Source organism: Phyllobates terribilis, unplaced genomic scaffold, assembly GCF_046119375.1.
Source record: "Phyllobates terribilis strain yellow unplaced genomic scaffold, ASM4611937v1 Scaffold_36__1_contigs__length_13169755, whole genome shotgun sequence".
Lineage (NCBI taxonomy): Eukaryota > Metazoa > Chordata > Amphibia > Anura > Dendrobatidae > Phyllobates > Phyllobates terribilis.
This window is the reverse complement of record NW_027362796.1, coordinates 10,731,185-10,754,357: the sequence shown is the minus strand read 5'-3', so window position 1 is coordinate 10,754,357 and position 23,173 is coordinate 10,731,185. Positions and strand designations below refer to the sequence as shown.

General features: G+C 46.1%; 4 protein-coding genes across 5 annotated transcripts in view; 1 reads left to right on the top strand and 3 right to left on the bottom strand.

Moving 5' to 3' along the window:
- LOC141182832 (uncharacterized) overlaps positions 1-23,173 on the top strand; it is a 618,372-nt gene that overhangs the window by 26,898 nt on the left and 568,301 nt on the right. The gene's annotated exons all lie outside the window — the stretch shown is intronic.
- Positions 1-23,173, bottom strand: part of LOC141182837 (uncharacterized) — a 206,490-nt gene that overhangs the window by 182,551 nt on the left and 766 nt on the right. For both annotated transcript variants that reach the window (XM_073660969.1, XM_073660967.1), the window contains exon 3: positions 22,942-23,121. In XM_073660969.1, coding sequence (XP_073517070.1) covers positions 22,942-23,121 — 180 coding nt within the window. The remainder of the gene's footprint in view (positions 1-22,941; positions 23,122-23,173) is intronic.
- LOC141182835 (uncharacterized) overlaps positions 1-23,173 on the bottom strand; it is a 285,253-nt gene that overhangs the window by 261,437 nt on the left and 643 nt on the right. The window lies entirely within an intron of this gene.
- Positions 919-22,953, bottom strand: LOC141182844 (uncharacterized). Its single transcript, XM_073660973.1, has 4 exons — positions 22,743-22,953; positions 22,560-22,657; positions 22,271-22,361; positions 919-2,365 (listed from the first exon to the last, which is right to left on the bottom strand). Exons 1-4 carry the CDS (start codon positions 22,873-22,875, stop codon positions 1,584-1,586), a joined length of 1,104 nt encoding a protein of 367 aa, XP_073517074.1. The 5' UTR covers positions 22,876-22,953; the 3' UTR covers positions 919-1,583.

Below are 23,173 nucleotides of genomic sequence, written 5' to 3'. Positions count from 1 at the left end.
AGCTTGACCAACACACTGCAATGAAATGGAAGGCAGAAATGGCTGATTTTGAACACTGTTATAGGTGATATGTCTGACAGAGAACCACGGTTTTAAATAGCAGGGCTGTAATTTACTAATTCTAGTGTGAATAGCTTGACCGACACACTGCAACTTAATGGAAAAGGAGGCCAATATTTTCCACGTTCAGTTCAAATTTCTGGATTTTTATTGCTGAAATATGAAACAGATCTGGTTGTATTCTGCAGTGTTACCAAGCAAATGGAGCAGAAAAATGGTGTACTCTGGATTGCTTTTTAAGCAAATAACCAGGATTAAGATAAAAAAAAAAAATGCCCTTGCCCCTGATATCTGGGGTTATGTCTACAAATATCTGTAATTTTTACAGAAGCAGCAGACAGGACGTTCAATGGACCCTCATGCGCTATATGCACTGCAGTCTGCCACATACACTGCCTGCCTGCCTAACTCCTGCCTAGTACTGATTATATGCAGCTGGATTAGTCCTCAGAAGGACTGTTAGTTCAGTTGGATATATACTGTATATATGTTCTGGAATACCTATACTAACTATAAACAAGCAAATCTCTCCCTGTTTTAATTATATTAAAACAGTAAAACTACTGAGTACCGTGTTGGCAATATGACGGCCATATTGCTTCTATGGAATGTTCCTTGGAAAAAATATGACCCACATCAGAAATGAGGACAAAAACTGGATTAGAATCAAATATTATAAGCCGTCTCCATCTTACTTCAGCAGAAAGGGGAAGTGAGGGGTCTGATGAGATCCATTATAACATCTCTTCTACCATCTATCAAGATCAGGTCAAGAAGAACCACATGCGTATGGTCGTTCAGTACCACAAGCTTTTCGGTGGCATCTTCCCCGCAAAGAAATCTCATGGTCCAGTCATGTAAGGTTTATTCATTCTTTTTATTAGACTGTTTTTTTTATGTATGACTTTTTGTAATTGCTCGATTTGTAACTTTTTAAGCACTGTACTACTTTTGGATATTAAATCTAACATTTAATATGTTTGTTTTTCGTTGCTTTAACGTACCCACAATCTCGAGAGAGAAAATAGCTTGGTTGTGTTACTAGGTAGCCAGAGTGAAAGTAGTGAACTGCTCAGGAACTTGGGAAAGCTGGATGTGCATATGTCCCAGTGTGTTGCCAAGTAAAGGCGACTTGCTGGCGTTGTAAAACCGTGACTGGTGGCAGTGTATGGTGCCAAAGGAGGTAGCCGTGGGTAAGCTGCTGCTTCTCCACGCCCTGGCACCTCACAAACAAGCAGTGTCCCAGTCCATATGTAGTGTGCTGTGAAGTTTGCTTTGCAATAAGTTGTAGGCCAGAGGCTTCCGCTGTACCCACATCCTTAGGTCCAGGATTGGTGGCAGCGTTAGTGGTTTTCATGACACGGACTAATGGAAAATTCGCTCATCTCTATTTCCTAATCATCATTTAGTGCTGAAAATTGTTTCTCTTTCTTTTCTAAAACTGTGAATTTAAGTTGACTATAACTATTGGATTTTTTTTCTTGTAAAATTTGTCAAAATTATTTTAATAAACAAGGAAATGACTATATCGCTAAATGAGTTTTTAGATGATGAAGAAGATATGATTCCCGGGAATAATATTTCCCACATTCTAGACATGAATATGGCTTCTCCCCTGTGTGACTTCTGTAATGTGTATGTAAATTTGACTTACGGTTAAAACATTTCCCACATTCTGAACATGAATATGGCTTCGCCCCTGTGTGAATTCGTTGATGCAAAAGGAAATATGATTTCTGGTTGAAACATTTCCCACATTCTAGACATGAATATGGCTTCTCCCCTGTGTGACTTCTGTAATGTGTATGTAAATTTGACTTCTGTTTAAAACATTTCCCACATTCTGAACATGAATATGGCTTCTCCCCTGTGTGAATTCTTTGATGTCTAAGCAAATTTGACGTTTGGTAAAAACATTTCCCACATTCTGGACATGAATATGGCTTCTCCCCTGTGTGAATTCTTTGATGTTTAAGAAGGTCTTGTCTCTGGATAAAACATTTCCCACATTCTGAACATGAAAACGGCTTTTCTCCTGTGTGAGTTCTCTGATGTGTCAGCAATTTAGATTTATATTCAAAACATTTCCCACATTCTGAACAGGATAATGGTTTCTTCCCTCTGGGAATTATTTGATGTTCGACATCCCTTCTCTGGCTTTCATTTTGCTTAACAGTCTGTGATGAATCCAAAGAGATGACGGATTGAAAAGGCTCAGATGATTGATTTCTGCTCTGAAGGGCTGGAGGTATAGCTGGAATAATGGCACGCTTTTCATGGGTATCTGGTTTGACTCCACAGTCATCTGCCAAGAATAAAACTGATTTTATTATTTTTCAATATCAATGCCTTATATTTTATAACATTTCTCTATACATAATTCTATACAAATCAAAGTATAATGAAATTATGACCTAAGACAGTGGTGAGCCATCTGTTCACAAATCCCATGGTACTGAACCCCTAATATACAATCGACAAACATAATACATACAGGCAGAAACGTTTGAGGCGATAAAGGTAGGATTAAAAATAAGCTTTATTACATTACAATCTAAAGCAACAGAGAAAAATATACGCCATAAAAACATGTAAGATCGGGTATTCACATCTCTGAGAAACTATCCCAATATGAAGTAGGTGTAATAATAATAATATAAGCAAATATCTCCAATTAGAAATGTAGTATAGTTCTTCTGATTCGCTATGTCACTTACTCCATGTTCAGGGCATTGCAGTAGATTAGGTATCCATGGTTACTACCACTCCTATAGTGACAGTTAGTTGCTAGTAGTCATAACCATGGATACCTAAGCTACTGAAATGCCCTGCACATGGGGTAAGTGACATAGAAAATCAGGAGAACTATACCACATTTCTAATGGGAGGTATTTGCTATTATTATTATTATTACTACTACACCTACTATATTTTGGGGTAGAATTTTGGAGGTGAGAATACCCCTTTAAGGCTGCATGCTTAGGATTTATCCGGGGCTCATCCAGATGCCCTATTCTATTGTCTTTTTGTGATTACATTTATCCCTCTTAAATGACTTTTTGTATTTTTATGTGTTCTCAATTGCGTTCTAATAAATTGTATTTTTAATCTCAATATTGTCTCACATTTCTCTATATACAATCATAGTCGAAAGTGTTGGCGCCCTTGAAAATATTCCAGAAAATGAAGTATTTCTCCTGTTTTGTTATACACTCGCTTATTTCTGTTGTGGGTACTGGAACAACACAAAAATAAAAAGAGAGAAAAAAAAAGTCCAAAAATAGGCCAGACAAAATTGTTGGCACCTTGCCAAAATACTCTTTCGGTCATGACTGTATGTATTATATAAGACGGTGATGTTAACAGCAGACGCTAAAGTAGGGTCGAATGGATTGCGCTGGTGGAGATGCTGCACTAAATCCACAGGGTCACATAGTTCATTGTGTATGCGCCAAATTAACGAAATTGTTATTAGTAATTTTTAGTTAAGCTGTTACCTGGTTTTGACTAGATTATTACCTGACCCTACTTCTAACTAGAGATGAGCAAACCTTTCAAGGTTCGGTTCAGATCGGAGAATGTCCCGATGCTCGCCGAACAGGAAAAGTGGCATCAGTTGACCCAGAATACAAATAGTATAATTGCACAGCATGGATGCATGGGGCAGGGCTTAGGACAGGGCTTGGAGCAGCATTTCTAGCTTAAACATTGATCAGTAACACATGGATGAGTGACAGGTGTAGGCCTGGTGCTCAGAGCCCTCCTGCTACAGGCAACACACATGAAGGAGACCCAACCACAAGTCTCCACATTTCTAAAAATTATTGCCATACACCACTAAAGTGGCATCAATTTCACCATAGTAGAAATAGTATAATGGGGCTCTGACACCCCTTCCACTACAGGCAACCCAGCAGATGGAGACCCAACTTGGAGTCTCCACATTTCAAAAAATTGTTAGTAACATCAGCAGCAGTAGCAACAGAAGGCATGACAAATGCGTCACAGGCTGCAATAATGCGAGATCAATGCAGCACACTAAAAACTACACCATTGCCTAGCCTGCACAGTCTGCGATTGGGGTGCAAAAGTCATTGGAGATCTATGACTTGTTCATCTTGATGAAGGTTAGGGGGTGTGGATTGTGGACACAGTGGAGCCGTCACCACAGTATGGATAAACATGTTACCATTATGGATTATGTCGTTTGGATTTACACTTTCTTAAAATTACTGCTGCTACTGGATACCTGGGCTTTCATCGTTGTATCTGCCGTCTAGAGCAGGGTTCCCCAACTCCAGTCCTCAAGGCCCACCAACAGGTCATGTTTTCAGGATTTCCTTAGCATTACACAGGTGATAATTGCATCACCTGCACAGGCAATAATTCCATCACCTGTGCAATACTAAAGAAATCCTGAAAACATGACCTGTTGGTGGGCCTTGAGGACTGGAGTTGGGGAACCCTGGTCTAGAGGATCATGGACTGTGGCTACTGACTATTCTGGCTGGAGATACGAAATCTGTGGGCCAACCAAAAGTTGGGAGACAGTGAGTATGGTGTTATACAAAGCCAGTGGAACTACTGAACCTAGATTGGGAATTTAAGGACTGAGAGAACTGTATTTTGGTCATTTACCTGGAATTGCTTTATTACCATGGCTGTGATCAATAAAATATTGTTGCACCGTTAGCCTGCCTAGGTGATTACTTACAACCCATAACCTCAGATCTTTACAGGGGGTTACACTTTCATGGGAAAGCCAGCTGCACTTATCCGTCATGACTAGTGTTGAGCCACCCCCGTAGTGTTCGAGTTCGGTTCGGTTCGTCGAACACCCGTGTGTTCGCCGAACTGTTCGTCGAACACCGTTAAAACCAATGGCAGGCAAACAAAAACACATAGAAACACATAGAAAACACCTTCAAAGGTGTCCAAAAGCTGACAAACTGCTCAGAAGACACAACGAACACATGGAAAAGTGACAAGTACATATAGTCATGCGAAAAGAAAAGAGGTGGAGGAGTAAAAGGAGGGGGAGACACAGATATAGGCATGTCATGCCCTTCTAAAATCCAAAAAGTGAGAAGCCGACATGTTCAGTCCGCTCCTGCCCGTGCCACCTCCGTGTCGCCGGGTTTGTGCCAGAGACGCGGTGAACCCTGATGGCCAGCCCCCCTCTCCCAATACTGGTGCCTGTCCGCTGGTGGTTCGAGCGAGCCCCCCTGTGGTGGAGGCAGCTCTAAGCTTTTTAATTTAAATTGTCTCTCTAATTTGAATGAATACACTTTAAATCCATTTACAAGGATCTATTGGAGGGCAAGTCTCATGCCAGCAGCCGCGTAATTCCAGCTCCAGTAGCGTCCACTAAAGCTGCTGCAGTTAAAAAGCTTTTATAAGGATCGAGCTCTGCTGTCCACGGCAAGGCATCCTACTGCCAATCCCAGCCCCTATGCCTTGGGGTGCCTCCTGATGCTCTTCACTGAGTATCCCGTGGTCACGAAGCATTTCCTTTGAAAAAATTAAGTGTCCAAACTACAGGTGGTGTAGCTTGCTTAACAGCCGGGATAATCCGCTGACTAGCAGACACTGCTACTAGGCACAAAGTATTTCCTGGGCTAGATGCAGTTAAAAATTTGTAATTAGATACTCTCGGTGGATGCTGAGAAAGCATTCCATAGAGTCTCCTGGCACGCCATATATGATTCTCTTAAAAAGCTTGGGGTAGGGGTCTAGGGGACCCTTTTATAGCCAAAATCACGGCCCTGTATCACAATACGTCACCTAGGCTGAAGATAAATGGAACTGTAGCACCCTGAGGGCTCGGTTGCTACAGAGGTATTGCACCTCACCCAGAGGTGTGATATCTCACTCTCAGGTAAGGATGGAGTGTGGATCAGGACCCGACACCTGCATGCATTACACCACATTGCCGTGGGGCAGGGCGACCAATATGCCTCTGAGATGGGCACGACAGTCCCTGTCCCTGGCTGGAGTGGGGGGAGGGAACACTGAGGAAGGGGAACCCTGTAGTGCAGGAGCAGGGAGGAAGCAGTTCCTGGGTGCATTGAGAAGGGAGTATAAAAGGTGGGCACCATCTTAGTTCAGTGCAGAGAAGTCTGAGCAGAAGTGGCAGGGAGCAGGGGCTCTGCATGAGCTCTGCTCCGGAGGTGGGCCTAGTAACAGAGGCCCAGGTCTGGAAGAGGGAGAAGGAAGGAAGAGGAGCGGAGAAGGCTCCAGGAACGAGGAATGAAGGGATCCCAGGGGTGCGGACGGGCGAGTCGCCACCGCACGCCCGAATCCACCTGCGTGGAGGGGTCAGGCCAAAGGGGGAGACCGGTCCCCGAAACTAGTGGAGGCAGGAAATGACCCTCAGCTAGAAACCAGAGGCTGTGACATTTTATGTGGCGCAGCCCCTCGCTACATCCGCTAGGAAGGCACCACATAGGGTCAGGGAAACTGGCGCCAAGTTTACCAAGAGGAGGCCCGAGGCAGCCGGACAGAAGGGTTGGTAAGAAAGGCCAGACAAAGGACACACAAAGGGGGTCCTGTGAAGCGCTCCAAAGTTATCTGGGAGTTGTCTGAGCCCCTCACCTGGTGAGCACAGTACGACGTGGGCAGCCGTTACCTGCAGACGTGGTCTGGATAATAAGAACTGTGAGTAAAGGCCCTGGACTGCATCACTGACTCCGAGTCATTACTGCTGTTGCCCTGCACCATGACCCCCATCCTCCGCATACACTGCCCTGAGGCTATACTCCTCCCGTGGGGAGTTATGCTACGCTCTGCTGCACCCACAACACCAGCCTCAGCGGTCTGCCCTGCAGCGGCGGTTCACTCTGACCGCAATCCACGGGTGGCATAGTCGGACATTTAAACATCAAAACCACATAAATAGTTCCGCCACTGGTTTGACCGCCCTGAGCCACGGAACCGGGTCGCCGCCACGAAGACTACAACCACCAGCATCCACCAAAAAGGGTCCGGCTCCGGGTGTCCCAAGGCCCAGGGGGTGCATCAGAACATTTTCATCACCTTTCACAATCACCAATGGGACAAGGCAGGGATGTCCTCTGTCCCCTCTCTTATACATTCTAGTGACGGAGCACCTGCTCTCATCAATTCGCCATAACCCCAATATTAGGTGGATTGAGGTGGGAGGCACCGAGTACAAGTGCTCTCTATTTGCTGATGATGTCCTAGTATATATCACTCAATCCCATATATCCATCCATGCTGTTATGGCTGAAATAGATCACTTTGTTACATGGTCAAATTTTAAAATCAATGTAGCGAAGTCTGAGGCCCTCGATGTCTCCCTCCCCAAATCCATATAGGATTCCATCCAGTCCAACTTTCCCTTTGCCTGGCCCTCACAGGGTATCAAATACTTAGGAATTCCTAGTCATAGAGACCTCTCCCATCTATGTTATCTTAATTTTGGGCCCTTTATTGAACAACTCCATACAGACCACGGTTGGCAAGTTAGAACTGTAAGATTCACTACGTGAACCACTGGTGTTTTGTGGAAAAGCACATGTACACTGTGTTCCAAATTATTATGCAAAAAGTGTTTAGGAGTGATAAGGGAAGAATTTGTTTGTTTGTCAGTTAAACTCATTGATGGTGATGTGTGTCAGGGCTCTTTATATCACTGTAAGCAATTGCAGACACCTGTGCTAATTAGTTTGGCAGGTGTGTCCAATGAAAGGCAAGACTACTTAAGAAGGCTGTCTCACATTATTAAGCAGCCTACATTTTCTGCCAAAATGGGAAAGAAAAAGGATGTGTCGGCTGCTGAGAAGCAACAAATTGTGGAGTGTTTAGGTCAAGGCATGACTACAATCAACATTGTGCGATGATCAGGATGAAGTGTCTTGGCAATCAAGAAGTATGTAGCTGATTCACAGTACACACGTGTGCGTGCTGATAAGGGCAAATTGAGGACTCTTTCCTACAGGCAATTACGTCAGGTTAAAAGAGCAGTGGCAAGAAAGCCTTGTCATAGCAGCAGACAAGTTTTTGAAGCTGCTGGTGCCTCCAACGTCCCCCGAACAACAAGATGCAGGGTCCTTCAGAGGTTTGCAGCTGTGCATACGCCATCCTGTCGACCTCCTCTATCCACTTCACACAAGCAGAAACGGCTCCAGTGGGCTAAACATTACATGAAGACTGATTTCAAAACTGTTTTGTTCACGGATGAGTGCCGTGCAGCGCTCGATGGTCCAGATGGATGGAGTGGAGGATGGCTGGTTGATGGACACCCCACGCAAACACGGCTACAGCGCCAACAAGGAGGAGGTGGAGTAATGTTTTGGGCTGGAATCATGGGGAGAGAGATTGTCGGCCCCTTTAGGATCCCTGAAGGCGCTAAAGATGAACTCCATAATGTATGTGGATTTTCTCAAACAGCACTTCCTGCCATGGTTCAAGAAGAAGAACCGTGTATTTCACAGCAAGATCATTTTTTTGCATGATAATGCACCATCTCATGCTGCACATAAAACATCTGCATCTCTGGCTGATATGGGCATAAAAGGGGACAAACTTATTGTGTGACCCCCATGCTCCCCTGACCTCTACCCCATTCAGAACCTCTGGAGCATCATCAAAAGGAGTGTCTATGATGGCGGGAGGCAGTTCACATCTAAGCAACAGCTCTGGGAGGGTATTCTGTCCTCATGCAAAACAATTGAAGCAGAAACCATCCAAAACTTGACAAATTCAATGGACGAGAGAGTTCAGAAGCTCCTTTCGAACAAGGGGTCCTATGTGAAAATGTAACATCACCTAGAATAAAGTTTTGAGTTGAAAACTGTTTGATTTCAGTTTCTAATAACCTGCTAATGCTTATAATTGCAAAAATGACCATTTTTTTGGTCTTTATTAAAATGAAAAGGTTGATCGAAAAGTTTGGGGGATCTAAGAGTGTGGCAACCCAGTAGTCATGATTACTTCGAATTCTGACAATATGAGGGTCATGTTGCAGGTAGTGCAGCAAGAAGGCACTCATGTGTGTTGAGCATCCAGGAGCACCAAGTCCCTGTTGTGTTGGTGGCGAGGTAACAATCATGCTTCCTTCCTCTGTCCTCTCCCCCCAACCTCGCACAACAGAAATGTGATCAAGGTCTCCCTCATCTGATGAGTCTTCCATCAGTTCGTCCTCCACTTCTTCCTGGGCTCCTGCACCTTCCTCACTAGTTTGGCTGCTACCATGCACCCTGGTCAAACCATCTCCCCCACCCTCACATGCCTGCCGCCTTGGTGCTGCCGACCGTCTGGACCTTGCAGATGTTAGCCCTTCCGCATACAACTCCTCCTCCTCTACTTCCTCCACCTCCTCTTGTGCCACCACCTGACTCCGAATTCTGTTTAACATGTGCTCCAGCATGTAAATCACCGGAATAGTCATGCTGATAATGGCATCGTCAGCACTAAACATCTTCGTCGCCATTTCAAACTGTGCAGAAGGGTGCATAGGTCCCTGATCTGAGACCACTCCTCCAGCGTGATTTGCCCCACCTCTGGATCTCGTTGGCCCAGGCTATACGTCAGAACGTATTGCACCAGGGCTTGTCGGTGCTGCCACAGTCGCTGCAACATGTGCAGAGTTGAATTCCACCGGGTAGGCACATCGCATTTTAGCCGGTGAAGTGGCAGGCCCAACGACTTCTGTAGAGATGCCGGACAACCAGGTTCAACACGTGAGCCATACAAGGCACGTGTGTGACATTGCCCCGGCGAAGGGCCGCACCCAGGTTTGCAGCATTGTCGCACACGGCCTTCCCTGGTTTCAGGTCCAGTGGAGACAACCATTCATGAAATTGGTTCTCCAGAGCTGACCACAACTCCTCAGCTGTGTGACTCACATTTCCCAGACATTTCAAAGTAAAAACCGCCTGATGACGTTGAGCCCTACTGCCAGCATAGTAAGGAGGTGTGCAGGATCCCTTCTGCGCAGTTAGAAAGCTTGTGGCATGACCAGACAGGCTTTGGGTGCAGGTGGAAGACCGAGAGGGGGTTGAGGAGGCAGAAGCAGTGGAGGAACTTTGACATAAAGAGGATTGACGCACAACTCGTGGGGACGGCAAGACTTGGACAGCAGCCCCTTGTCCTGCTGTCACCATAGTTACCCAGTGCCCAGTCAGCGACATGTAACGCCCCTGTCCATGCCTACTCGTCCAAGTGTCTGTGGTGAAATGCACCCTGTCACACACAGAGTTTCTCAAAGAAGCGGTGATGTTGTGTGCGACATGCTGGTGGAGCGCAGGCACACCTTTCTTTGAGAAGTAGTGCTGACTGGGCATCTGGTACTGGGGCACTGCGACGGACATAAGGTCTCGAAAATCCTCTGTGTCCACCAGGCGGAAAGGCAGCATTTCTGTAGCCAAGAGCTTGCAGATGGTGAAATTCAACCTCTTAGCTTTCTCATGGCTAGGAGGAAATGGTCTTTTACTTGTCCACATCTGAGGGACCGAGGGCTGGCTATTGTGCTTAGACGGGGTTGATAAGGGTGTCCCCGGCAAACTGCCGGTCTGTGAGGAAGATGCAGGCGGACATGTTAGGTTGCCTTGATCCAAAGGTGGTGCTATCGATGTCGGACAGCGCTCAACACCAGCTGGTGTTACCACCTCCAAAGAAAATGATGACCTGCCATTCACGCTGGCTGTTGCGGGTAAAGAGGTGGCAGGTCTGCGCCCCAAAACAGGTGTGACTGCTGTCCCCCCAGTCACAGAGGATGAAGAGGCCGCGGATGCACAAGATATGGCAGACGGTGGTTGGCCCGGCCGGCTAGGCCGCATTGTAGCACACTGAGCTTCCCACTGCAACTTATGCTTCATGTCCATGTGCCGGTTCATGCGTGAAGTACTCAAACTATGTATTTTTTGGCCTCTACTTAGCTTTTGCTGACAAATGTTACAGATAACACGAGTTGGGTCATCTTTATCGATCTGAAAAAATGCCCAGGCTATGCAAGGCTTAGCACCCATGCGACCTGAAGAGCCACCACGACTTGTGGTGAGAGGCAGAGTTGTGTTTGAGGATGCAGTTGTTGACGTGCTTCCAGTACTACGTCTCTGTCCAGGAAGGCGCAACCTGACCTCGTCGTCACTAGCATCTTCCTCCACCTCCTCTGCTGACCTCATCTCTTGGCTGACTGTGGGTTGACAGTAAGTGGGATCTCCAACCTCATCATCATCACCCTGTGCGTTATCACACCCGTCGTCCTCAGAGCCAACCTGTTCCTGCCCTGACAAAAAACTAAAGTTGTCGCTCCAATCAGGTATTTGAGTCTCATCATCGTCTTCCTCATTGTCTCCACCAACAGGAGTTACAGTTTGGGAATGAGGGTCTACATTATGGTCAGAACCTTCTGCGTCTGGTCCTGGATCCGACTCCTAAAGATTCTGGGCATCAGTGCAGATCATTTCCTCGTCTGGATTCACAGAAGCGCTGGAGTCGACCTCTGATTCCCAGGCTATAGTATGAGTAAACAGCTCTGCAGACTCAACCATCTGTTCTACCTCATACTCAGACGGGCAGCTGGAGATTTGGGAGCTGTGAGGAAGCAAGTGCGATTGGGGTGACACCTTTGAGGACTGGAGTATTTGTGATGTTGAAGTTGATGTGGAGGTGAGCCCACTTAAAAGAGCACTTAATATCCGTTGAAGCACCTGCTGTTTTTGTGCCTCATCTGGAATTTGTAGCGATTGGCGTGGCCATAAGAAAGGGATCTTATCACATTGTCCGCTAAAAGAAGTAGACATTTTAGTTTGGCTGGAAGATGGTCTTTCTTCTGCAGATGTTACTGTTGCTTTAACACCTACCCCACGGACACAACCTTTTTTCCCCTTCCCAACACGCCTATTCCCCTTTCCACCAGCAGCAGGCCTTTTTCCACTCATTTTGGTGGTTAACTAATTCACAACTCTGGAGTTGTTTGCACAAAAAAACAATGGATGGGAACCGAGCAGAGTTGAGTGGCCAAACTGTGGTATTAGGCCAAAACTATTGTCTGGGTTAGATGCAGAAAAAAAATATATTCAATTTGCAACCTGATGGAGGTCAGTATAGATGGACTAATAGAACAAGTCCCACACACTGCTAGAAGGCCAAATATTTTTTCAGAGCTAGATGCAGACAAAAAATTATTTTGAATTTGCAACCTGATGGAGGTCAGTATAGATGGACTAATAGAGAAAGTCCCACACACTGCTAGAAGGCCAAATATTTTTTCAGAGCTAGATGCAGAAAAAAATTATATTCAGTTTGCAACCTGATGGAGGTCAGTATAGATGGACTAATAGAGAAAGTCCCACACACTGCTAGAAGGCCAAATATTTTTTCAGAGCTAGATGCAGAAAAAAATTATATTCAATTTGCAACCTGATGGAGGTCAGTATAGATGGACTAATAGAATGATGCTATGCCCAAAAGATTTTACTTCACTAGGTGCAGTAAAAAAATTGGTATTCTATACACAGGTGGTATATCTTGCAACACAGATAGGCTACTCCACTGACTAACACACTCTGCAATAGGCCAAAAAGGATTAGTTTTGCTAGATTCAGCCAAATGCTGTGAAAAAAACTTGCACAGCACTGGCACAGACCTGCCTGGCAAAAACTGATAGGAACTGATGTAACCTAGTCCTGAAAAGGACTGCAATTACAATTAGTCTTTACTCCCACAATCTATCTATTTAAGAGCACAGACCTGCCTGATAAAAGTCGTAGGAAATGCTGTAACCTAGTCCTTAAAAGGACTGCAATCACAACTATTCCCTACTCCCAAGCTATCTGTAGATTTGTGCGAAAATTGGCTTGAAATTAACAAGGTATAGCGCACACAGCAACAGCGGTGCCGTCTAACACGCAACTGCAGCAGTGAGAAAATGGTGGCGACGGGGAAAATGACTTGGTCTTATAGGGCAAGGACATGTGACATACACTGCCAATGACACATGCCCTTGCTTGTGTGAAAAAAAGCACTTCGCTCCGTGTGTGAGCTGCTGATAGGCTGACAGATTGCACCTCCCCACTGTAAATGCGGGAAAGAGAAAAAAAAATGGAGATCTTCATTATTCCTGCAGAGATCCATCCCCTGCCCCTCCCCCCACCCTGCTGTACACTCAAACTGCGTATTAACATTAATTTTCATCATTACTGAGAAAAAATCCAGTTATGATTTTGGTGCACGAACAGTTATCGAACATAACCTCGAACAGCCGAATTTTTCTCAAATCGTTCGTGTTCGCCGAACGGCTCGAACACTGCCCAAAACAGCTCGAATTTGAGATTGGCGAACAGTTCGAGTCGAACAACGCACATCTCTAGTCATGACACCAGCAGCAGCGCTGAAGACACGTTCTGAGAGAACGCTGGCTGCCGGGCATGACAAAACCTCCAAGGCGTGACAAGTGAGCTCAGGCCACTCTTCCATTTTTGAAGACCAAAATGCAAAAGGGTCCAATCCCCTCTTATGGCATTGATATTGAGCTTGAGATACTCCTGCACCATCCTCTCCAGTTGTTCATTATGCGTCAGACTTGTACTCTGTTCTGCTGGTGAACAAACTGGTCTAAAAAATGTGTGAAACAACTCACAGAAATTGCCTGTGCCACTTACCCCTGCTGCTGCTAATGTTTTTGCGTTGACAACTTGACGTTCCCAGGATTGGAAGTCTAGAACTGCGATGCACATTGTGTGCCTCACTGCTGTCTTGGGGAAAAGCACTCTTAAGATGGTCTACAAGTGTGTTTCGATACTCCAGCATGCAGGTGTCCCTTTCTAGAGGAAAAAGCATCTGGCAAAATTTACTCTTGTATCGTGGATCTAACGGAGTGGCAATGTCAGGATTTCTGTTGCCCTTCTACAGTTTGACCACTAGTGGCCGTTATTGTTCACTTTAATATTGTGTTCACTCCTTACCACAGGAGACTGCTGTTGTGTTCTGCAATTGCCCTTTACCAAGATGGCAGATTCTGAATCTATGGAATCCATCTTGTTTCCTGTTTGGGCCTATTTAAAGCCACATGGATCTCTCACTCATTGCTTGAGTAGTGTGTCTAGTTGTTAGCCTAGTTTCAGTCTCCAGCTCTGGAACATTCTTACCCAGACTATTCTATTCACCCTGGATTGTATCCTGCAAACTTCTTGCTATTTCCAAGAACTTTTACTACCACTTGCTTGCTGTTCCTGCTGGTGCTCCTTTGGCCACTGGTTTCCAACAGTACTACGCCAGTATCGTAACAAGCAACCCAGTAGTCAGCATTATTTCTAATCCTAACAATACGGCCATCATGTTGCAGATAGTACAGCAAGAAAGCGCTCATGTGTCGGGCGCTTCCATGAGGTCCAAGTCCATGATGTGTTGCTTCCTCTGTCCCCTCCCACCAACCACGGACAACAGAGGGGGGGGGGGGGGATCATTATCCTCTTCATCTCCTGACTGTTGCGTTCCCATCACCATTTCCTCGTCGTCCTCCTCCATTTGTTCGTCGGTTCCTGCACCTTCACTAACAGTTTGTCTGGTATCATGAGACCCCTCGATCACTGTAATCCACCCTTCCATGGCACCAGCCTGTGCGACGACAGTTCGCAACTTAGAAATATTGTTATCCTTTACGCATCCTCCTCTTCCTCTGGGACCACCACCTCCTCCTGCAGACTATTCAATGTGTGCTTCAGCATGTAGATGACCAGAATAGTGATACTGATGACGGCATACTCAGCGCTAACCATTTCGAAACTATGCAGAAGGGTGCAGAGGTCCTTCATCTGTGCCAACTCCCCAAGCGTGATTCGCACCACGTCCGTACTGCGTTGGCCCAGGCTATGCAAAATTACATACTTCACCAAGGCTTGTCGCAACATGTGCAGAGTGGAATTCCATCATATTGGCACATTGCATATCAACCGGTTAACCAGTAAGCCGAAAGACCTCTGTAATGATGTAAGTCGATGACCCGTGGGGTGCGAACTGCAAAAGTGAGAACACATTGACGTGCTTTCTGCAGCAGCACATCTAGGCTGGGATATTGGAGAAGAAATTGCTTTACCACCAGTTTGAGGACATGAGCCATGCACGGCCTATGTGTGAAGTTGCACCAGCGTAGGGCCGCCACCAGGTTCACACAGTTATCACACACGGCCTTTCCTGGCTCCAAGGTCAGTGGAGACAGCGATTGCTCAAACTAGGCCTGGATAGCTGTCCACAACTCTTGAGCTGTGTGACTGTGGTCTCCAAGGCATATAAATTTAAACACTGCCTGACTGGGGTTAGCCCTGGCTGCGCAGTACGCAGTTGAGGGTATTCTCTGTCCACTGTTGGAACGCGGGTCTCATTAAGGCATAGGATTAAGGCACAGGTGAAGGCCCTAAAGGAGATGGAGGAGGGAGAAGCAGTGTTACATGCAGAGGTTTGTCCCGCAAACCTTGGGAATTCCAAGACTTGTAGAGCAAACCCTTCCCCGCCTGCCCCCACAGCCACCAGAGTCACTAGTGCCCAGTCAGCAAGATGTAACGCCCCTGGCCATGCTTGCTCGTCCAGGCGTCTGTGGTGAAATGTACCCTGGCAGACATAGATTTTTTTCAAGGAACCGGTGATGTTGTATGCATCATGCTTTTGTAGCACAGGCACAGCTTTCTTAGAGTAGTAATGGTGATTGGGCAGCTGGTACTGGGGGGACTGCGATGGCCATCAGATTTCGGAAACCGTCTGTATCCACCAGTAAGAAAGGCAGCATTTCCGTAGCCAACAGATTGGAGATGGTGAAGTTCAAGCTCTTAGCTTTGGCATGTGTAGGAGGAAACAATCTTTTACGTGATCACAACTGAGGGACCGAGGACTGGCTGCTGTGCTGAGAGGGTGGTGTAGGGTGAACACGACAAACTGCTGGACTGTGAGTGAGGTACAGGCAGAGATGTTATGGTGAATTGAGAAGGATGTGGTGTGCTTGGTGTCTGAGATCGGTGAAAAACAGCAGGCACGTCCACTTCCGTAACAGCTGACGGGCACTCACTCACCCCGACTGTACCGGATAAACAAGTGGAGGTTCTGAGGCCGGAGACCTGTGTGAGAACACTTGCCACGGTGATGGAGGAGGAAGAAGCAGCAGATGTGGTTGATGGGGCGGCCGGTGGTTGGCGAGGCCTGCTAGTCCGCATTTTAGCGTAGTGAGATTCTAACTAACGCATGTTGATCGCGCATGTGCCAGTTCATACATATATTCAGCTCTGGCTCAGGATAGCACGCATGCTAGGTCACACGTGCAACAGACTTTAAGTGCAATAGCTTAAAGTGCTTTTAATAAGCAGTTATACAACAGCAGTTAGACAGGGCAGGAGACAGGTAAGGTGCATGAGATATTCATACATACATGCTGCTTCTTGATCAGTTGTATTGCATTATGCATTCGTCATAGCAATCAGCTTCTTACTTGTTTTAACCTCTGCTTTCTCACATCTCGCCCGCCCTTTAAACACATTCTGTGCACTCTCTGCATATCAACTCCTCCTCTCTCCCCTCTACCATGTATAACACTGAGGCTCTACTGACCTTTCTCACCCACTCCAAACCATCCACTATCTCCATACCTCCATACAGCACTCAAAACGTTCATACAAATCATTGCACCACCTTCGCTCTTTTCTCCCTCTACTAGTCGCTGGCGACATCTCCCCCAATCTTGGGCCTCCCTCCACTAGCATACACCACTCTCCTCCAGCTGCCTATAGAAACCCTGCTAACCTTATTAACATTCAGTGCATGCCCTCTTCTATTGCTTTCCACTGTGTTCTCTGGAATGCACAGTCTGTGTGTAACAAACTAACTTACACTCACAATTTTTTCCTCTCTAATTCCCTTAACCTTCTGGCTATTACTGAAACCTGGATCCAGCATTCAGACACCACCGCAGCTGCTGCTCTCTCATTTGGTGGGCTGAAATTGTCACATACCGCCAGACCTGAGAATAGACAGGGTGGAGGTGTTGGTCTGATTTCACCACAATGTGCTTTCCCGGTCATCCCCCCAGTTCCCTCACTTATGTTTCCTTCCTTTGAAGTGCACACCATCAGACTCTTCAAACCCTTCTCCCTGCGAGTGGCGGTTGTGTATTGCTCTCCAGGCTCCTCCCGCCATTTCCTAGATCACTTTGCCACCTGGCTTCCTCACTTTCTATCCTGTGACATCCTCACCATCATCATGGGAGATTTAATATCCCCATCAATGATCCCCTCTCCCAATCTGCCTCTCATCTACTTTCTCTAACCTCCTCATTCGGCCTCTCACAATTACCTAATTCTCCTACGCATGAAGACAGAAATACTCTGGACCTGGTCTTCTCCCGTCTCTGCTCGCTGCATGACTTTAATAACTCCCCTCTCCCGCTCTCGGACCACAACCTTCTTTCCTTCTCTGTCAAGAACTGTCTCCTCACCCGGGACACCCCCACTTACCACACTTATAGGAATACACGTACCATTAATACCCAGCAGCTTATGGACAATCTCCACACATCTTTAGCCCCCATCTCCTCCCTCTCCTGCCCGGACTTAGCATTGTCACACTACAATAATACACTGAAGAGCGCCCTAGATGAAGCAGCACCTTCTACACACAGAAAGACCCAACACAGACAAAGGCAGCCCTGGCACACAATGCAAACACACTTTCTTCAGCGTTGCTCAAGGTGTGCTGAGCGTCAGTGGAGAAAATCTTTTAGCAGAGGACTTCATCCACTATAAATTCATGCTCAAAACCTATAACTCTGCCCTTCTTCTGGCCAAACAATCCTACTTCACCACTCTCATCACTTCACTGTCCAACAATCCAAAACGACTTTTTGAAACCTTAAACTCCCTGCTGAAACCTAAAGCACAAGCCCCCACCACCAACCTCAGCAGTGAGGATCTGGCCATTTATTTCCTAGAAAAAAAATCAACCACATCCATCAGGACATCTCAGCCCAATCTCCTCAGTGCCTGGTTCCCCTTCCCTGCCGCACTTCAAGCTCACTAGCCATCTTTGAGCCTGTTACAGAAGAAGAATCCCTGCCGCACTTCAAGCTCACTAGCCATCTTTGAGCCTGTTACAGAAGAAGAAGTTACCCAGCTCCTCACTTCTTCTCGACCTACAACCTGCAACAGTGACTCCATTCCTTCACATCTCCTGCAGTCTCTCTCACCGGTGGTCACCACTCACCTGACTAAAATATTTAACCTCTCTCTTTCTTCAGGTATTTTTCCCTCCTCATTTAAACATGCCATCATAACCCCTTTACTTAAAAAGCCATACCTGGACCAGAACTGCGCTGCTAACTACAGACCTGTCTCTAATCTTCCTTTCATCTCTAAACTCCTGGAACGCTTGGTTCACTCCCGTCTAATCCGCTATCTCTCAGATAACTCTCTCCTCGACCCTCTACAATCTGGTTTACGCTCCTTACACTCCACTGAAACTGCCCTAACTAAAGTCTCTAATGATCTACTAACAGCTAAATCCAAAGGTCACTGCTTCCTGCTGATTCTCCTGGATCTCTCTGCTGCATTTGACACTGTGAATCACCAGCTCCTCCTCACTATGCTCCACTCTATTGGCCTCAAGGACACCGTTCTCTCCTGGTTCTCCTCCTACCTCTTTGACCATTCCTTCACGGTATCTTTTGCCGGCTCCTCTTCCTCTCCTCATCCCCTTACTATCGGGGTCCCGCAGGGCTCAGTCCTAGGCCCCCTCCTCTTCTCTCTATACACTGCCCCTATTGAAAAAACAATCAGCAGATTTGGGTTCTAGTATCATCTCTATGCTGACGAAACCTAACTATACACCTCTTCACCTGACATCACCCATACCCTAATACAAAATACCAAGGATTGTCTGTCCACTGTCTCTAACATCATGTCCTCCCTCTATCTTAAACTGAATCTCTCTAAAACTGAACTTCTTGTGTTTATCCCCTCTACTAACCTACCTATACCTAACATTGAAATTACCTTGGAGGGTTCAACCATAACTCCCAAGCAGCACGCCTGCTGTCTTGGGGTCATATTCGACACTATCCTTTCCTTTACTCCCCATATCCGATCACTCACTTGATCTTGTCACCTGCATCTTAAAAACATCTCCAGAATCCGACCTTTTCTCACCTTTCAAACTGCTAAAACTCTGTCACTCTTATTCACTCTCGTCTGGACCACTGCAACACCTCTTCTGATCGGTCTCCCTCTTACCAAACTTTCTCCTCTCCAATCCGTCCTGAATGCGGCAGCCAGGGTCGTATTTCTGTCGAGCCTCTTCACCGATGCCTCCATCTTGTGCCAGTTTTTACACTGGTTGCCCATCCGCTACAGGGTCCAATATAAACTCATCGCTCTCACCCACAAAGCTCTCCACAGTTCTGCACCGCCTTATATCTCCTCTCTCATCTCTGCCTATCGCCCTACACGTGCCCTCCATTCTACAAATGACCTAAGACTAACATCCCTCATAATCCGAACCTCCCACCTAAGTCTCCAAGACTTCTCTTGCACTGCACCAGTCCTCTGGAATGCACTACCCCAGGCGATCCGACTGATGCCTAGCCCCCATGTCTTCAAGCGCGCTTTAAAAACCCATCTATTTAAACAAGCCCACCACCTTAACTACTCAGTAAACTAACTTTCCCCTGTTCCCTCCTTCTAAATATTTTTCAGAATCTGCTCCCTACTCGGTACTTGAGTATTGAACTTAAACATACTGGCATGACCGGATCATACAGCTTTATATGAAAATCCCTATTTATTATAATTGACAGACCTGAAATAAGAAGCACTTTTCACATAGTGTCTGCCCATTTCCTTGTAGAATGTAGGCTTGCGAGCAGGGACCTCACTCCTAATGTAATTGTTTAAACTGTCTTAAATTGTATTGAATTTATGGTCTGTACATGCCCCCGCTTAATTGTAAAGTGCTGCGGAATATGTTGGCGCTATATAAATAAAAATTATTAAATTATTATTATTATAGTAGTCAAATTATTGGAATTTTTGCCTCAACTGAATTGTTTTTTTACAAAGTTGGCAGATAACGTGAGTTTGGTCATCCTTTGAGGTCTCAAAAAAGGCCCAGGATAGGCAACCCTTGCTGCCCCTGCAAACTGCAGACCCGCGACTACTGCTGGCCACAGCCAGAGCTGTGGCTGAGGATGCAGTGTTTGTCGTGATTGCACCACTCCGTGTCTGTGCCTGAAGCTACAAGGTAATCTCCTCGTCTTCCTCCTCCTCCATCATCTCTGCTGAACTACTCAGCTGTGTGCCTCTGGGTTTACACCAATTAGGATCTAGAACCTCATCATTATCCATTCTATTCTCCCACTCCTTGCCCCGAGAGTCACCCTCCTCTTCTTCCTGCCCTGACAGCACAGTACAGTCCGTACTCATCAGGATCACCTCCACCCCCAGGGGTTAACGTCTGGTGACGAGGGCCTGGATTCTGCTTGGACCCTACTTCGTTCGGCCCCGGATCCAACTGAAAAATAATTTGGGCATCAGTGCAGATGCTTTCCTCCTCTTGAGTCTGTAAACCTTTGGAGCAGACCTCTGATGCCCATGGAATTGAATGTGTGAACAGCTCTGCAGACTCACCCATCTGTGGTTTCGGACAGTCAGTTGGACGGTTGAAGAGTTGTGACGTGGGGGGAAACAAGGATAATTGGGGTGCCATGTCTGAGGATTGTACTGTGTGTGATGTTAAGGTGGAGGAAGAGGACACTTGATGCAGTGCTTGCCATCTATTGGAGCACATGCTCTTTCTGGCCTGGTCTACAAGGCGCATTGCTGTGCGACTGCCAAAGAAAGGGAGTGGAGTAGTCCGTCCAGTAACAGAAGTTGTCAGTTGTCTTTGGATACACATACACCTCGAACACCAAGCCTATTCCCCCTTCCACCACGACCTTGCTTTCCCCACTCATGTTGGATGTACCCTTCCCCTCTTTTAACCAGCTGTTTCACAACCCTAGACCCAGACCTGTCAGTCACCTGTCACTAAAATAACAATCAGTATTTATTTGCTGAGATAGTGTGGCTAGACCACAGAATTAGCACAAATGATTTAAATGCTGAAATGTGGACTGCTGTCTGGACCACACAATTAGCACAAAGGATTTAGAAGCGGAAATGTGGACTGCTGGCTGGACCACACAATTAGCACAAAGGATTGATCTGCTGAACTGTGGACTGTTGTTCGGACCACACAACTAGCACAAAGGATTGATCTGCTGGAAGGTCGATTTGACACAAGATCCTATCCATCTGAACTAGCTGACAAAAAACCGCCTAGCTAACGAAATGACTACTTCCAGCAGCAGCCTCACTATGCTGTTACACTGACAAAATAGCGCCAAAGCCACATGTCTGCTTTTTATATGGTGAGGGACATGTGGCTTCGGCAGCCAATGACACAAGCCCTTGTTTCTGGACGTTGTGGATGGTTTCTGCACCCTGATTGGCTGCTGGAATCTCCACACATTAAGTTAATAAACAACAAAAAAAATGGATAACAGTCTGCCGCTCCTCTCCCCTCATCAAACATGTCATCCCCACACATCATACAGAACCACTATCCTAGACAAAGTCCTAACAAAAGCATTAGTGGAAACTCTATCATTTACCAAACTTTGGCCGAATTTTGCCGATTTTGAGGAAAATGCGCGGGGGTCCGACCACGAATCTGAATGTGCCATGTTCGTGTCGACTTTGAGATTGGCGGACGTTTTCCGAACAAGTTCACGCATCTTTACTTATAAACCCTTTCCTGATCGGACTACATACTTCTTCTTGACCTCAAAACGGTTTGGCTTTTCACTTGACTGTCCTTCCGGGACGTGTACTGCTGCTAGATATTGACCTTGGCTTCTCCAGCTTAGATATCCACCTGCCTGACTTCTGTGTGTGGCCCGGCTCTCGTCTTGACATTCAGCTGTAATCTGGCAACTCACAACTATATTACAATTGGAGACATGGCGCCTTTCTGCAGCAAATACAATTACATTTAACCACTGAAACTTTGCTACCAAAATGCGTTAATCAAAGAAGGTGTAAAAAAAAAGCTTTTTTGTTATGCATCAAATCTATCTGCAAGTAAAATGCACGTCAATTAATTGTGTGATCAAACTCATAATATAATGACCACAGGATCTGTGACTTCTCTGCATTTAGTGGTCACTACTCACCTGGGTGGTCATATGTAGGAATCTCCTCTTTACACCACTCATCATCCCTCACATATGTCTCTGTGGTATTAGTATGGGTCAGATCTTCACCCTGAAACAAATATTGTAAAAGTCACAGACAGATGGAGAAGTCCCATCTATGATCAGCTCTAATCCTGCCATCTCCACCGTTCTCATTACACAAGTATAAACCATATAATACTAGTGGATAAAACAAGACTGAGCACAAGACCTTCACAGCCGTCTACACATCATAGGGGAGATCTCATGACATCTTATCTCCATCTACCTGATGATCCTGAAGAAAATTGGGATCTTCTTGTTTACATTCCTGTGGAAGAAGAGGACAGGGACATCTCTCTGGTGTTGTCCTCTTACTGGATAGATCTGGAGGAAACACATACAGGGACTGAATTCATTCTTTACATACAGATAATTATAGGCCGTGTGTGTGTTTAGTCCTGTCTATTACCTGGTGATGTGAGGGGCTGGGGAACCTCCATCATGACGTCCTTGTACAGATCTTTGTGTCCTTCTAAATACTCCCACTCCTCCATGGAGAAATAGACGGCGACATCCTGACACCTTATAGGAACCTGACACATACAATGATACCGTCATCCCCCCCGATCCCTTCATAGCATTACTGTATAATGTCCCAGCAGTGTCACCTCTCCAGTCAGCAGCTCAATCATCTTGTAGGTGAGTTCTAGGATCTTCTGGTCATTGATGTCCTCATTTATCAGGGGGTGAGGTGGAGGCCTTGTGATTGGGCTCAGGGGTCTTCCCCATCCCTCAGACACAGGGTCCTGACAGCGCTCACTAGAGGTCTTCTTCACTACGGTGTAATCCTGGTTATGGAGAGACACATTAATAAATCTCCCTCCAGACATTACCAGAGTC

Excerpts from the sequence above, each read along its gene's own strand:
- LOC141182844 (XM_073660973.1), bottom strand. The coding sequence starts at position 22,875 with ATGTGTCAGGTTCCTATAAGGTGTCAGGATGTCGCCGTCTATTTCTCC. Across the intron at positions 22,658-22,742 it reads CCAGCCCCTCACATCACCAG|ATCTATCCAGTAAGAGGACA; the intron begins GTAATAGACAGG and ends TGTTTCCTCCAG. Across the intron at positions 22,362-22,559 it reads ATTTTCTTCAGGATCATCAG|GGTGAAGATCTGACCCATAC; the intron begins GTAGATGGAGAT and ends TATTTGTTTCAG.